This window comes from Salmo trutta, chromosome 14 (genome assembly GCF_901001165.1).
Source record: "Salmo trutta chromosome 14, fSalTru1.1, whole genome shotgun sequence".
NCBI classification, from domain to species: Eukaryota; Metazoa; Chordata; class Actinopteri; order Salmoniformes; family Salmonidae; genus Salmo; species Salmo trutta.
This window is the reverse complement of record NC_042970.1, coordinates 6,824,139-6,838,796: the sequence shown is the minus strand read 5'-3', so window position 1 is coordinate 6,838,796 and position 14,658 is coordinate 6,824,139. Positions and strand designations below refer to the sequence as shown.

Here is a 14,658-nt window from a genome sequence, read left to right as displayed (position 1 = left end):
GTTAGACACCCCATTCAGCACTCTCCTCTTCATGGCCCCACACTGCCTGCCTCGGTGCCTCCTCTCTCCCCCACCTCTCTCTCTCTCTCCCTCTCTCAATTTCAATTCAATTTCAAAGGGCTTTATTGGCATGGGAAACATACATTTATATTGCCAAAGCAAGTTAAATAGATAATAAACAAAAGTGAAATAAAAAACGTACAGTAAACATTATAGATATATTTTAAATGTCATATGTCTGTATACAGTGTTATAATGTTGTTATAAGTATAAAAGGGAAAATAAATAAACATAAATATGGGCTGTATTTACAATGGTATAGACTGGGAACCCTTTCCCCCCCTCTTTCTCCCCCCTCTCTCTCTCTCCTCCCCCTCTCCTCCCTCTGTATTTTCTCTCTCCCTCTCGCTCCCTCTCCTCCCTCCTTTCAGCTACGGAGCACAATAGCACTTTTTTGTTTTGATTAGCTATGACTCATTGATTACTTCGTAAGTTCACTATTTCTGGCTACAATCATTTCTGTTTTGTCGTATAAACTCAGCATAAAAAGAAACGTCCTCTCACTGTCAAATTTATTTTCAGCAAACTTAGCATGTGTAAATATTTGTATGAACATAAGATTCAACAACTGAGACATAAACTGAACAAGTTCCACAGACATGTGACTAACGGAAATGGAATAATGTGTCCCTGAACAAAGGGGGGGGGGGGGGGGGGGGGGGGTCAAAATCAAAAGTAACAGTCAGTATCTTGTGTGGCCACCAGCTGCATTAAGTACTGCAGTGCATCTGCACCAGATTTGCCAGTTCTTGCATTGAGATGTTACCCCACTCATCTATCAAGGCACCTGCAAGTTCCCGGACATTTCTGGGGGGGAATGGCCCTAGCCCTCACCCTCCGATCTAACAGGTCCCAGACGTGCTCAATGGGATTGAGATCCGGGCTCTTTGCTGGCCATGGCAGAACACTGACATTCCTTTCTTGCAGGAAATCACGCACAGAACAAGCAGTATGGCTGGTGGCATTGTCATGCTGGAGGGTCATGTCAGGATGAGCCTGCAGGAAGGGTACCTCATGAGGGAGGAGGATGTCTTCCCTGTAACGCACAGCGTTGAGATTGCCTGCAATGACAACAAGCTCAGTCCGATGATGCTGTGACACACCGCCCCAAACCATGACGGACCCTCCACCTCCAAATCGATCCCACTCCAGAGTACAGGCCTCGGTGTAACGCTCATTCCTTCGACGATAAACCCGAATCCGACCATCACCCCTGGTGTGACAAAACCGTGACTCGTCAATGAAGAGCACTTTTTGCCAGTTCTGTCTGGTCCAGTGACGGTGGGTTTGTGCCCATAGGAAACGTTGTTGCCGGTGATGTCTGGTGAGCACCTGCCTTACAACAGGCCTACAAGCTCTCAGTCCAGCCACTCTCAGCCTATTGCGGACAGTCTGAGCACTGATGGAGGGATTGTGCATTCCTGGTATATCTCAGGCAGTTGTTGTTGCCATCCTGTACCTGTCCCGCATGTGTGATGTTCGGATGTACCGATCCTGTGCAGGTGTTGTTACACATGGTCTGCCACAACGAGACCGATCAGCTGTCCGTCCTGTCTCCCTGTAGTGCTGTCTTAGGCGTCTCACAGTACGGACATTGCAATTTATTGCCCTGGCCACAGATAAGCAGGGACCCTGGGCAACTTTCATTTGGTGTTTTTCAGTCAGTAGAAAGGCCTCTTTAGTGTCCTAAGTTTTCATAACTGAGACCTTAATTGCCTACCATCTGTAAGCTGTTAATGTCTTAATGACCGTTCCACAGGTGCATGTTCATTAATTGTTTATGGTTCATTGAATAAGCATGGGAAACAGTCTTTAAACCGTTTACAATGAAGATCTGTGAAGTTATTTAGATTTTTATGAATTATCTTTGAAAGACAGAGTCCTGAAAAAGGAGACGTTTCTTCTTTTGCTGAGTTTATATCTCATTATTCAAGATATTAGAGCAGTAACCAGTCTGCCACCACACCCAGATTGTCTTTCTGAGCTGAGTGTGTAAACAGGTCCATCCTTTACGGACCGGCCCACAATTCCGTGGTAACTCCTGGGAGAAACGGTGTCATCTCTTTCCATCCTGCTGTACAGTGTCATCTCTCTCCATCCTGCTGTACAGTGTCTGCTCTCTCCATCCTGCTGTACAGTGTCATCTCTCTCCATCCTTCTGTACAGTGTCTGCTCTCTCCATCCTGCTGTACAGTGTCATCTCTCTCCATCCTGCTGTACAGTGTAATCTCTCTCCATCCTGCTGTACAGTGTCATCTCTCTCCATCCTGCTGTACAGTGTCATCTCTCTCCATCCTGCTGTACAGTGTCATATCTCTCCATCCTGCTGTACAGTGTCATCTCTCTCCATCCTGCTGTACAGTGTCATCTCTCTCCATCCTGCTGTACAGTGTCATCTCTCTCCATCCTGCTGTACAGGTCATCTCTCTCCATCCTGCTGTACAGTGTCATCTCTCTCCATCCTGCTGTACAGTGTCATCTCTCTCCATCCTGCTGTACAGTGTCATCTCTCTCCATCCTGCTGTACAGTGTCATCTCTCTCCATCCTGCTGTACAGTGTCATCTCTCTCCATCCTGCTGTACAGTGTCATCTCTCTCCATCCTGCTGTACAGTGTCATCTCTCTCCATCCTGCTGTACAGTGTCATCTCTCTCCATCCTGCTGTACAGTGTCATCTCTCTCCATCCTGCTGTACAGTGTCATCTCTCTCCATCCTGCTGTACAGTGTCTGCTGTAGTACAGTACAGTACACTATATGCAGCACTGTCAACCACCAGCAGTGTGGTTAGAATACACTCACACTCCGTTTTAAGCCCTATAGCTGCAGTAGTTTCACACTGTGTTGTTAGCCAGTTGATATTTTTTGTGTGACCTATTTCTATGTTGAAAATATATTTTCTAATGAAGAAAAACAGACAACTTGGATTGGTTTACTTAGGAAATGTTTATCGTAAAATATTTTTCTGCGTAGAATATTGCATGTAGGTCTTTATTAAATGAAGCACTTGAAACATTTGAAACGTAAACAGAAACAGATTTACGGAGTTAGAATATAATTATTTATATAAATCATGGCATTTCTAGGCTTGTTCTGACTCCCCTATTTTCCTCTTTCTTCTCACGGGTATTTTCTTCTTCTGTGGTATTGGGTTTACACTGGGAGACTCTACTTCCTCTTCCTCTATCTCTTTTACCTCTTTCTTCTGTGGTACAGTTTCAGCCGTCGTCAGCTCCACCTCTACAGGGTAGTGGTCACTGATACTCAAAGCCTGCATCATTTGAGGGAGTGAAATATTTATGTAGTAAGGGATTACCCTAAAAACACTAAAAAAAAAAAACAACTCAACGGAGAATCTCAATTGAAAATGATTTAGTCCAAGATGGAAAACAGATGGCTGAAAGATGAAATATGACGTACCCTAGCTTTAGATAAGTGAAAGGCTTTGTGGAAGTTGAAGGGCTTGGCTGAGTTGGGGACCATCGCCTTCAACATGTCATCCCCGTACATCACAATCCTGATAGGACGCAAAGGAAAAAAAGATATTCCACAATGGCTAAAGAAATTACATGATGATATGTGTCTTCAGAGGTCCTGTTTGCAATATTGAACATATATATTTATAAAACTTTGCTTAACAGTTAACCATTTCCATTAATTTCATAGGGTTCTTTTGGACATTTTTGAGAAAGGATTATGAGAAATTGAGAAAGGACTATATTATACCATATTTGATGTATTTGATCCAATTCATAACCTTTTTGTCGTACACCATGAGTCTATAGCCTATTTGGAGTAGGTCTACCTGTCGTAGGTGTGGTCGTTGCTTGTGCTGGCTGTGGTGTCCACATCATCTCCAATCACCCAGTGGAACTTCTTGTCACTACGGATACGGATCTTTTTCATGCCTCTCTTGGTGACATAACTTCCGCCCGCATTGAAATCGCCCAGGATCATGATGTTCTGCCAGAGACACAAACAGTGATACCACACTAAAGTATTTCTATGAAGAAATGTTTTTTTTTTAATAATAATAAAAATGTAAAAAGGAAAATAATAAAGAATATACAAAGAAATAAAAAAATAAATTATATTCTCTTGATTTTAAGTAAGCTGTGACTTATACTGTTTGATGAAGAAACCCTTAACTAAGGTATAATATATGACTAATAAGACATAATAAATACCTTATTAGCTACTTATATACACACTTATACACTACAAATTAATAGCTAACGTGCGCCTTAAAAAGTGTTATCATTGTTGACAGCATTTAGCTCAATAACCTCATTGTTGGCCATGATAAAGTATTTAATAAAGAGCAAGTTACACAAGAAACAGACTCTTAGTAAGCGTTCTCAATGTGGAACTAATAAGGTCCTAGTACCTCAATATGTGTTCCCTGTTCTAAAGCGTTATCTTGCGTTACACTTTAGAACACGGAACACATTTTATGTACTATGTCCTTATTAGTCCCACATTGAGACAGCTTACTAAGAATATTGTTCCTGTGTAACTTGTTCTTTATTAAATACTAATATGTCTTTATTATGGCTAACGAGGAAGTTATTAAGGATTTTCCAGTAGCACATGACAATGTTTGAATAAAAAAAAAACTTAATTAAGGTATAATATATGACTAATAAGACATAATAAATACCTTATTAGCTACTTATATACACACTTATAAACAAAAAATTAGTGGCAACTATTTGCACTTTAAAATAAAGTGTCAGTGAACCTTAACTTTCAAAATAGGAAGTGTGTGTACCCAGGTGAGCATTAGTGAGTAAACCTACATTAGTCTTCCATTTCTTCTTCACTACTTTGACGACGTCGTACAGCTCATCCAATTCCTTCACAGAGTCTTTAGGCTTGGTGTGCACCGGGATCAACACGAGGTCTTTCAGCACTATAGGATATAAAGCAATCATGTCATATCCTGAAAGGAATTGTTCTAGGACCCAACCCCCAGGTCTACTGTGAACAGTCTGGAGTAGGTACCATAGTAGGAGTAAGGAGTTATTAAAAATATCTGCCAGAGTTACATGTGTTGGGTTCTAATTCTCAGAGTAATTAACTCAACAGACATTATGAAAGCTTAACCAAGTTTATTCTTCCCAGAGGATCAATACAGCTGCATTAGACAAAACATTTTTTCCACCTACACAGTATATATACTCCAGTTTAGATGCACTCCTCCTCCTCTCCAACCCCTGACATCTGTTATGGTTCGACAGGAAGTGACGTGGTAATAAATCATTCCTTCTCCCTTAAGGTGACCTGACCTCAACCCCCTTGATGCCTAATCCAAAGCTCTCCACCTGTAGTATCCCCTATAGCAATCCTGTGACTTCCTCCCGTCCACTCAACACATTCCAAAGCCATCTGGTTCCTACAGATAACCATTATCTTCTGATGTAAAAACCAGTCTCTATCACCCCTCAGATACTATAGTCTTACCTCTGATGTATCATGTCTCTAGTATAACAATGTTCCAAGTTGAAGAAGTCAGAACCCAGAATCTAACACATGCTATAACTAGGTCTCTGAGTTTTCCTTTATAAGGACACGTGGTCAGTAGGAACACAGGGCCCTAATTATAGGAACTAAAGAGGATAGATGGTAAATAAATGATAACGTATGTGAAGACATTACTATAACACTACCTGTATTGAGACAGGTGAAACAGGGCTCTCTAGTGAAGGCATTACTATAACACTACCTGTATTGAGACAGGTGAAACAGGGAACTCTAGTGAAGACATTACTATAACACTACCTGTATTGAGACAGGTGAAACAGGGCTCTCTAGTGAAGACATTACTATAACACTACCTGTATTGAGACAGGTGAAACAGAGCTCTAGTGAAGACATTACTATAACACTACCTGTATTGAGACAGGTGAAGCGGAGGATGTAGGGCTCTCTAGTGACGACATTACTATAACACTACCTGTATTGAGACAGGTGAAACAGGACTCTCTAGTGACGACATTACTATAACACTACCTGTATTGAGACAGGTGAAACAGGACTCTCTAGTGAAGACATTACTATAACACTACCTGTATTGAGACAGGTGAAACAGGACTCTCTAGTGACGACATTACTATAACACTACCTGTATTGAGACAGGTGAAACAGGACTCTCTAGTGAAGACATTACTATAACACTACCTGTATTGAGACAGATGAAACAGAGCTCTCTAGTGAAGACATTACTATAACAATACCTGTATTGAGACAGGTGAAACAGGACTCTCTAGTGAAGACATTACTATAACACTACCTGTATTGAGACAGGTGAAACAGGACTCTCTAGTGAAGACATTACTATAACACTACCTGTATTGAGACAGGTGAAGCGGAGGATGTAGGACTCTCTAGTGAAGACATTACTATAACACTACCTGTATTGAGACAGGTGAAACAGAGCTCTCTAGTGAAGACATTACTATAACACTACCTGTATTGAGACAGATGAAACAGAGCTCTCTAGTGAAGACATTACTATAACACTACCTGTATTGAGACAGGTGAAACAGGGTTCTCTAGTGAAGACATTACTATAACACTACCTGTATTGAGACAGGTGAAACAGAGCTCTCTAGTGAAGACATTACTATAACACTACCTGTATTGCGACAGGAGAAGCGGAGGATGTAGGGCTCTCTAGCGAAGACGTCCTCATCTCCCACCTGGTTGTCCTTATACTGATAGCTGCCAGTCAGCTTCACATGGTCCCCTCTGGCATCAACAATACATGAGGCATCTGTCATCTTACAGCTTATCACGTTCAACTACAGTGCCCGTATTCATAAAGTGTCCCTGAGTAGGAATGCTGATCTAGGATCAGGTCCCCTTTGCTGTTTATGTACACGTGTTCATTATTATCTAAAATGATCAGTTCATTTCAGATCTTAGATAAGCCTCAATGTAAGTGAAATCGGATTTTGCCGTCTTTTATTTTTATTTTCTCATAGTCTACTTCTCATCCTCCCACGTTCTCATTTACAGCAACGACCTGGGGAATAGTTACAGGGGAGAGGAGGAGAAGATGAATGAGCCAATTGTAAGCTTGTCTAACAACACATTGTGTCAGTACCTGTAGAGGAAGACAAACTGTTCCTTGTAGGTGTCGCGCCCCAGTCTGGTACTCTCCACCATGGTGTAAGGATGCTTCTTATTGGCCCTGCCAAAAGGATTTAACACATATTATAAACTGGGTGGTTCCAACCCTGAATGCTGATTGGCAGACAGCCATGATATATCAGACCGTATATCACTGGTATGACAAAGCATTTATTTTTTACTGCTTTAATTACGTTGGTAACCGGTTTATAATAGCAATAAGTCACCTTGGGGGTTTGTGATATATGGCCAATATACCACGGCTAAGGACTGTATTCAGGCACTCAGCGTTGCGTGGTGCATAAGAACAACCCTTAACCGTGGTATATTGGCCATATATCACACCCTCTTGTGCCTTATTGCTTAAATGCCTTTTTCTTCAGTGGCATATGTTACAACAGAAAGGTATTACTCACTGTATTATATAGCTGTGGATATATGACATGTATACAGGAGAATTGCTAGGGATCCAGGTATTATTGTATGTTTTAGAACAGAGATGAAGAAAATACTTTGTGGTAGCACACCTTGTGTCATTCAGCTCTTTAAGGAACGTTGCCATGGCCTGGCCAGTACTATCAACCACTTCTAGAATCAAGAAGACACTGTAGCGAGACACAATCTGCCCATATGGAATAGAATAGAATGGAATGAATTAAATAGAATAGAATGGAATGAATTAAATAGAATGTAATGGAATGAATTAAATAGAATGTAATGGAATGAATTAAATAGAATGTAATGGAATGAATTAAATAGAATGTAATGGAATGAATTAAATAGAATGTAATGGAATGAATTAAATAGAATGTAATGGAATGAATTAAATAGAATGTAATGGAATGAATTAAATAGAATGTAATGGAATGAATTAAATAGAATGTAATGGAATGAATTAAATAGAATGTAATGGAATGAATTAAATAGAATAGAATGACAGACTCATTGTTGAGTAATAAGTATGAAAAGAGAATGTGAATGTATTTCCAGAACAATGAGAGAGAATAAATCACCTTGATGAGATATTTCAGGACGTTCTTATCAGCCACTTTGTTTGTGCCCAATCTTCTGACGTTGAAGGATGCCACCTTCATGATTGCTTTGGATAATAGAGCAGTTATTATACATCTTAGTAGTTGGTATAGAGTCTTGTCTATAAACTGTCTGTATATGTCAGTCAAGATGATTTCTAAAAAAACAAACAGATATTACACACAAAACAATTCTTTAAAAAAGATTTTATTAGTGCAGTATATGTTTTCATTCTCTTACCATACAAAAATAGTTTAGACTTCCTGATGTTTTATGGTAGAAATGATCTGTTAGAAATGATTTGCTATTATAGTCCCCACAAAGTGTTCATCAGAGTCCGGTTCGGTCCTGGTTATTTAATTCAGCTGTAAATTGTCAATAGATATCAGACCAAAAGGCTTTAAAGACAGAAAGGAGAACACTAGCCTTGCAGACTGTCTGACCTCAAGAAGAGTGGAAGCCTCAAAACATCTGACATATGCATACAGTTGCTTCCTGTGCAGTCTCACAGCAGTTTTTCACACGAAGAACATCAAATATTATGCAAATATTAGGCAAATTAGGCAAATTTCTTTTGCTCTGTTTTTTTTGTTGGTACAAAATAATGACATTGCAAACAATTTTCTATGACATTTACTCAAAGAAGATTATTGAATAAGGTTGATTGATAATAGTTCCATATTTAGTCTATTTGAACTGTATATAACTTTTTCATTATTCAAATTCATTACCGTGTTATGATGATGTACCCAGGAGCCGAAGGATGTTCTGATGCTTTTAGTAAACCTGCAGAAATCCGCTTCAGAGAGAACGTTGTATGGCCTGAACTGCACTATATAACCCTCTCTCTCCCTGTATACCTAGGTTGTGGCTAAAGCTTTATAACATATCACTTCCTGTATCTGAAGACCAGTTTGTGGTATGGAAGTTATGTGTTTGCATATTTTCTTCCCATTTCCTTATCACAGTGACATTTGTGTCACTTGACACCGTGCTGTCTGATTCACTCAGGCAGGCCACTTTCTTCCTAACCACTTGGTTGTGAAATTTGTAAACATATGACTTAGTTACTTAGAGACCAGGTTCTATATAGTTGTCACGCCCTGACCAGGTGAACTCGGGTATTTTGGGTCAGGGTGTGTCATGTTGGGTATTTTTCCTTGGTTTGTTTTATGTTTACGTTTTAGCCTTGTGTAGGCTCTAGGTGGGTTATTTCTATGTTGGGTTCTGTCGATTCCCAATCAGAGACAGCTGTCGCTAATTGTCTCTGATTGGGATCACATTTAAGTTGCTGTTTTCCCCACGCTGTTTGTGGGGTGTTGTCTCTTTGTTTGAGCACGTAACGTAACGTATCGGCATTTTTCTTGATTTTTGTGTACATGTTTAATTCCAGTGTGTTGAATAAACATGTGTTCGCTCCCAGCTGCGTTTTGGTCCGCTTCCTCGTCACCAGGCGACGAACGTTACAATAGTGCACCGAAAATGTATTTGAGATAGTGACCATGTTATTATTGGATCTAGAGTTACCAGTGTATCCAGGGCCCCTATATCTATTATTTATTAGGGAGTGGGGCAGCCCCCCCCCCCCATATTTTGTTAATGTTTATTAGACAGGGTGGAGAGACAGATAAGAGGAGAGAGTTTTCTGAAATAGCAATGGGCTGGAGTTAAACCCATGCTGCAGCGGGTCAGTGGGACTGTCAGTCAGGCTATATGTGTTAGAGAGGCCACTTACACCACTAGACCAAACTAAACCACAAGGCCCCCATTTATTTTGGCCCCTCTGATCAACAGGGCACGTTTCCAACATGTCATGAACATGTTGGAATCTGAAGTCAAATGTCTACTGTTTGCTGATGATCTGGTGCTGCTGTGTGTTTTGTTGCTAACCTTACTTTGCTACCTGGGAACTTCACGGTTTTTACTTTTTAATTACCGTTTATATTTTTAGTTTTTCCCTCACTCAACTTTTTTTTCATTCAACTTTTTCACTCCGGAGGTTTTATCTGGACATGGTTCGTCAGGACTTCAAACAGCCGAAGCTAAGTAACATTAACATGATGCCTTCTAATTGCAGTCGCTGTACTCATAATATACAGGAGAACGATCGCCTTACGGCGAGGATAGCTGTGCTGCAAGCCCAGCTTCAGACGCAATCATTAGGCAAGGGTCATTTCAGTGTAGGAAAGGATGAAACAGCGTCTGTGCCACCAGTAAGTACAGATAGTAACGTTAGTATAAACCCCCTCGCACAGTCCCCGCAGCCGGACAACTTTCTCATGGCTTCTGGAGGGAAACGCTGTAGGAATGCTCAACCGGTGTCGCTTATTCAGCCGACAGACACGTTCAACCGGTTCTCCCCGTTAAACGAGTCGGAGTCAGAGGCCGAGCCTTCTCTGGTCTCTACTCCTCCCTTTACGGGTCTGAGACGCCGAAGCCTCTCACCATTAGCTCTGACAAATGTAAAACCCTAGTCATTGGCGACTCCATTACCCGCAGTATTAGACTTAAAACGAATCATCCAGCGATCATACACTGTTTACCAGGGGGCAGGGCTACCGAAGTTAAGGCTAATTTAAAGACGGTGCTGGCTAAAACTGGCGAGTGTAGAGAGTATAGAGATATTGTTATCCACGTCGGCCCCAACGATGTTAGGATGAAACAGTCAGAGGTCACCAAGCGCAACATAGCTTCAGCTTGTAAATCAGCTAGAAAGATGTGTCGGCATCGATTAATTGTCTCTGGCCCCCTCCCAGTTAGGGGGAGTGATGAGCTCTACAGCAGAGAGTCTCTGGCCCCCTCCCAGTTAGGGGGAGTGATGAGCTCTTCAGCAGAGAGTCTCTGGCCCCCTCCCAGTTAGGGGGAGGGATGAGCTCTACAGCAGAGTCTCTGGCCCCCTCCCAGTTAGGGGGAGTGATGAGCTCTACAGCAGAGTCTCTGGCCCCCTCCCAGTTAGGGGGAGTGATGAGCTCTACAGCAGAGTCTCTGGCCCCCTCCCAGTTAGGGGGAGTGATGAGCTCTACAGCAGAGTCTCTGGCCCCCTCCCAGTTAGGGGGAGTGATGAGCTCTACAGCAGAGAGTCTCTGGCCCCCTCCCAGTTAGGGGGAGTGATGAGCTCTACAGCAGAGAGTCTCTGGCCCCCTCCCAGTTAGGGGGAGTGATGAGCTCTTCAGCAGAGAGTCTCTGGCCCCCTCCCAGTTATGGGGAGGGATGAGCTCTACAGCAGAGTCTCTGGCCCCCTCCCAGTTAGGGGGAGTGATGAGCTCTACAGCAGAGTCTCTGGCCCCCTCCCAGTTAGGGGGAGTGATGAGCTCTACAGCAGAGTCTCTGGCCCCCTCCCAGTTAGGGGGAGTGATGAGCTCTACAGCAGAGAGTCTCTGGCCCCCTCCCAGTTAGGGGGAGTGATGAGCTCTACAGCAGAGAGTCTCTGGCCCCCTCCCAGTTAGGGGGAGTGATGAGCTCTACAGCAGAGTATCACAACTCAATCGCTGGTTGAAAACGGTTTTCTGCCCCTCCCAAAAGATAGCATTTGTAGATAATTGGCCCTCTTTATGGGACTCACCCACAAACAGGACCAAGCCTGGCCTGTTGAGGAGTGATGGACTCCATCCTAGCTGGAGGGGTGTTCTCATCTTATCTATGAACATAGACAGGGCTCTAACTCCCTTAGCTCCACAATGAGACAGGGTACAGGCCAGGCAGCAGGCTGTTAGCCAGCCTGCCAGCTTAGTGGAGTCTGCCACTAGTACAGTCAGTGTAGTCAGCTCAGCTATCCCCATTGAGACCGTGTCTGTGCCTCGACCTAGGTTGGGCAAAACTAAACATGGCGGTGTTCGCTTTAGCAATCTCACTAGAATAAAGACCTCCTCCATTCCTGCCATTATTGAAAGAGATTGTGATACCTCACATCTCAAAATTGGGTTACTTAATGTTAGATCCCTCACTTCCAAGGCAGTTAAAGTCAATGAACTAATCACTGATCATAATCTTGATGTGATTGGCCTGACTGAAACATGGCTTAAGCCTGATGAATTTACTGTGTTAAATGAGGCCTCACCTCCTGGTTAAACTAGTGACCATATCCCCCGCGCATCCCGCAAAGATGGAGGTATTGCTAACATATACGATAGCAAATTTCAATTTACAACCCCCGACGTTTTCGTCTTTTGAGCTTCTAGTGAAATGAAATGAAATCTATGCAGCCTACTCAATCACTTTTTATAGCTACTGTTTACAGGCCTCCTGGGCCGTATACAGCGTTCCTCACTGAGTTCCCTGAATTCCTATCGGACATTGTAGTCATAGCAGATAATATTCTAGTTTTTGGTGACTTTAATATTCACATGGAAAAGTCCACAAACCCACTCCAAAAGGCTTTCGGAGCCATCATCGACTCAGTGGGTTTTCTCCAACATGTCTCCGGACTGCCACAGTCATACTCTGGACCTAGTTTTGTCCCATGGAATAAATGTTGTGGATCTTAATGTTTTTCCTCATAATCCTGGACTATCGGACCACCATTTTATTGCGTTTGCAATTGCAACAAATAATCTGCTCAGACCCCAACCAAGGAGCATTAAAAGTCGTGCTATAAATTCTCAGACAACCCAAAGATTCCTTGATGCCCTTCCAGACTCCCTCTGCCTACCCAAGGACGTCAGAGGACAAAAATCAGTTAACCACCTAACCGAGGAACTCAATTTAACCTTGCGCAATACCCTAAATGCAGTTGCACCCCTAAAAACTAAAAACATTTGTCATAAGAAACTAGCTCCCTGGTATACAGAAAATACCCGAGCTCTGAAGCAAGCTTCCAGAAAATTGGAACGGAAATGGCGCTACACCAAACTGGAAGTCTTCCGACTAGCTTGGAAAGACAGTATCGTGCAGTATCGAAGAGCCCTCACTGCTGCTCGATCATTATATTTTTCCAACCTAATTGAGGAAAATAAGAACAATCCAAAATGTATTTTTGATACTGTCGCAAGGGCTAACTAAAAAGCAGCATTCCCCAAGAGAGGATGGCTTTCACTTCAGCAGTAATAAATTCATTCACTTTTTTGAGGAAAAGATCATGATCATTAGAAAGCAAATGATGGACTCCTCTTTAAATCAGCGTATTCCTCCAAAGCTCAGTTGTCCTAGCAGACTGAGGCTGCTAGAATCCTGACTAGAACCAAAACATTTGATCATATTATTCCAGTGCTAGCCTCCCTACACTGGCTTCCTGTTAAGGCTAGGGCTGATTTCAAGGTTTTACTGCTAACCTACAAAGCATTACATGGGCTTGCTCCTACCTATCTTTCCGATTTGGTCCTGCCGTACATACCTACACGTACGCTACGGTCACAAGACGCAGGCCTCCTAATTGTCCCTAGAATTTCTAAGCAAACAGCTGGAGGCAGGGCTTTCTCCTATAGAGCTCCATTTTTATGGAATGGTCTGCCTACCCATGTGAGAGACGCAGACTCGGTCTCAACCTTTAAGTCTTTATTGAAGACTCATCTCTTCAGTAGGTCCTATGATTGAGTGTAGTCTGGCCCAGGAGTGTGGAGGTGAACAGAAAGGCTCTGGAGCAACGAACCGCCCTTGCTGTCTCTGCCTAGCCGGTTCCCCTCTCTCCACTGGGATTCTTTGCCTCAAACCCTATTACAGGGGCTGAGTCACTGGCTTACTGGTGTTCTTCCATGCCGTCCCTAGGAGGGGTGCGTCACTTGAGTGGGTTGAGTCACTGATGTGGTCTTCCTGTCTGGGTTGGAGCCCCCCCTTGGGTTGTGCCGTGGCGGAGATCTTTGTGGGCTATACTCGGCCTTGTCTCAGGGTGGTAAGTTGGTGGTTGCAGATATCCCTCTAGTGGTGTGGGGGCTGTGCTTTGGAAAAGTGGGTGGGGTTATATCCTACCTGTTTGGCCCTGTCCGGGGGTTTCATCAGATGGGGCCACAGTGTCTCCTGACCCCTCCTGTCTCAGCCTCCAGTATTTATGCTGCAGTAGTTTATGTGTTGGGGGGCTAGGGTCAGTCTGTTATATCTGGAGTATTTCTCCTGTCTTATCCGGTGTCCTGTGTGAATTTAAGTATGCTCTCTCTAATTCTTTCTTTCTTTCTCTCTCTCTCTCTCAGAGGACCTGAGCCCTAGGACCATGCCTCAGGACTACCTGGCATGATGACTCCTTGTTGTCCCCATTCCACCTGCTGCTGCTCTAGAAACCCAGCCTAAAATCCCAGACAGCAAGCAATGCAGGTGTAGAAGCACGGTGGCTAGGAAAAACTCCCTAGAAAGACCAGAACCTAGGAAGAAACCTAGAGAGGAACCAGGCTATGAGGGGGGGGGCAGTCCTCTTCTGGCTGTGCCGGGTGGAGATTATAACAGAACATGGCCAAGATGTTCAAACATTCATAGATGACCAGCAGGGTCAGATAATAATAATCACAGTG

General features: G+C 43.0%; 1 protein-coding gene across 4 annotated transcripts; it reads right to left on the bottom strand.

Annotated features, from left to right (window-relative positions):
* Positions 1 to 2,985: 2,985 nt before the first annotated feature.
* Positions 2,986 to 9,100, bottom strand: LOC115207296 (deoxyribonuclease gamma). 4 transcript variants are annotated; one of them, XM_029774282.1, is made up of 11 exons: positions 8,956 to 9,100; positions 8,465 to 8,589; positions 8,206 to 8,291; positions 7,720 to 7,814; positions 7,167 to 7,253; positions 6,696 to 6,808; positions 4,858 to 4,970; positions 3,864 to 4,021; positions 3,479 to 3,575; positions 3,272 to 3,329; positions 2,986 to 3,205 (listed from the first exon to the last, which is right to left on the bottom strand). In XM_029774282.1, exons 3-11 carry the CDS (start codon positions 8,284 to 8,286, stop codon positions 3,141 to 3,143), a joined length of 867 nt encoding a protein of 288 aa, XP_029630142.1. In that variant the 5' UTR covers positions 8,287 to 8,291; positions 8,465 to 8,589; positions 8,956 to 9,100; the 3' UTR covers positions 2,986 to 3,140. The 4 variants fall into 4 exon arrangements, with proteins under 4 accessions (XP_029630142.1, XP_029630139.1, XP_029630141.1 ...); XM_029774279.1 differs by having other exon boundaries at positions 2,986 to 3,329; positions 8,956 to 9,099; XM_029774281.1 differs by having other exon boundaries at positions 2,986 to 3,329; positions 8,465 to 8,511; positions 8,956 to 9,099.
* Between the last annotated feature and the right edge of the window lie 5,558 nt (positions 9,101 to 14,658).

What these genes read in the sequence shown, in the direction of transcription:
- LOC115207296 (XM_029774279.1), bottom strand. Translation starts at nt 8,286, where the DNA reads ATGAAGGTGGCATCCTTCAACGTCAGAAGATTGGGCACAAACAAAGTG. An exon ending in CAGTTTGTCTTCCTCTACAG is followed by an intron (nt 6,809 to 7,166) that starts GTACTGACACAA and finishes TGTTGATGCCAG; the next exon opens with AGGGGACCATGTGAAGCTGA. An exon ending in TTCACTTATCTAAAGCTAGG is followed by an intron (nt 3,330 to 3,478) that starts GTACGTCATATT and finishes CAAATGATGCAG; the next exon opens with GCTTTGAGTATCAGTGACCA.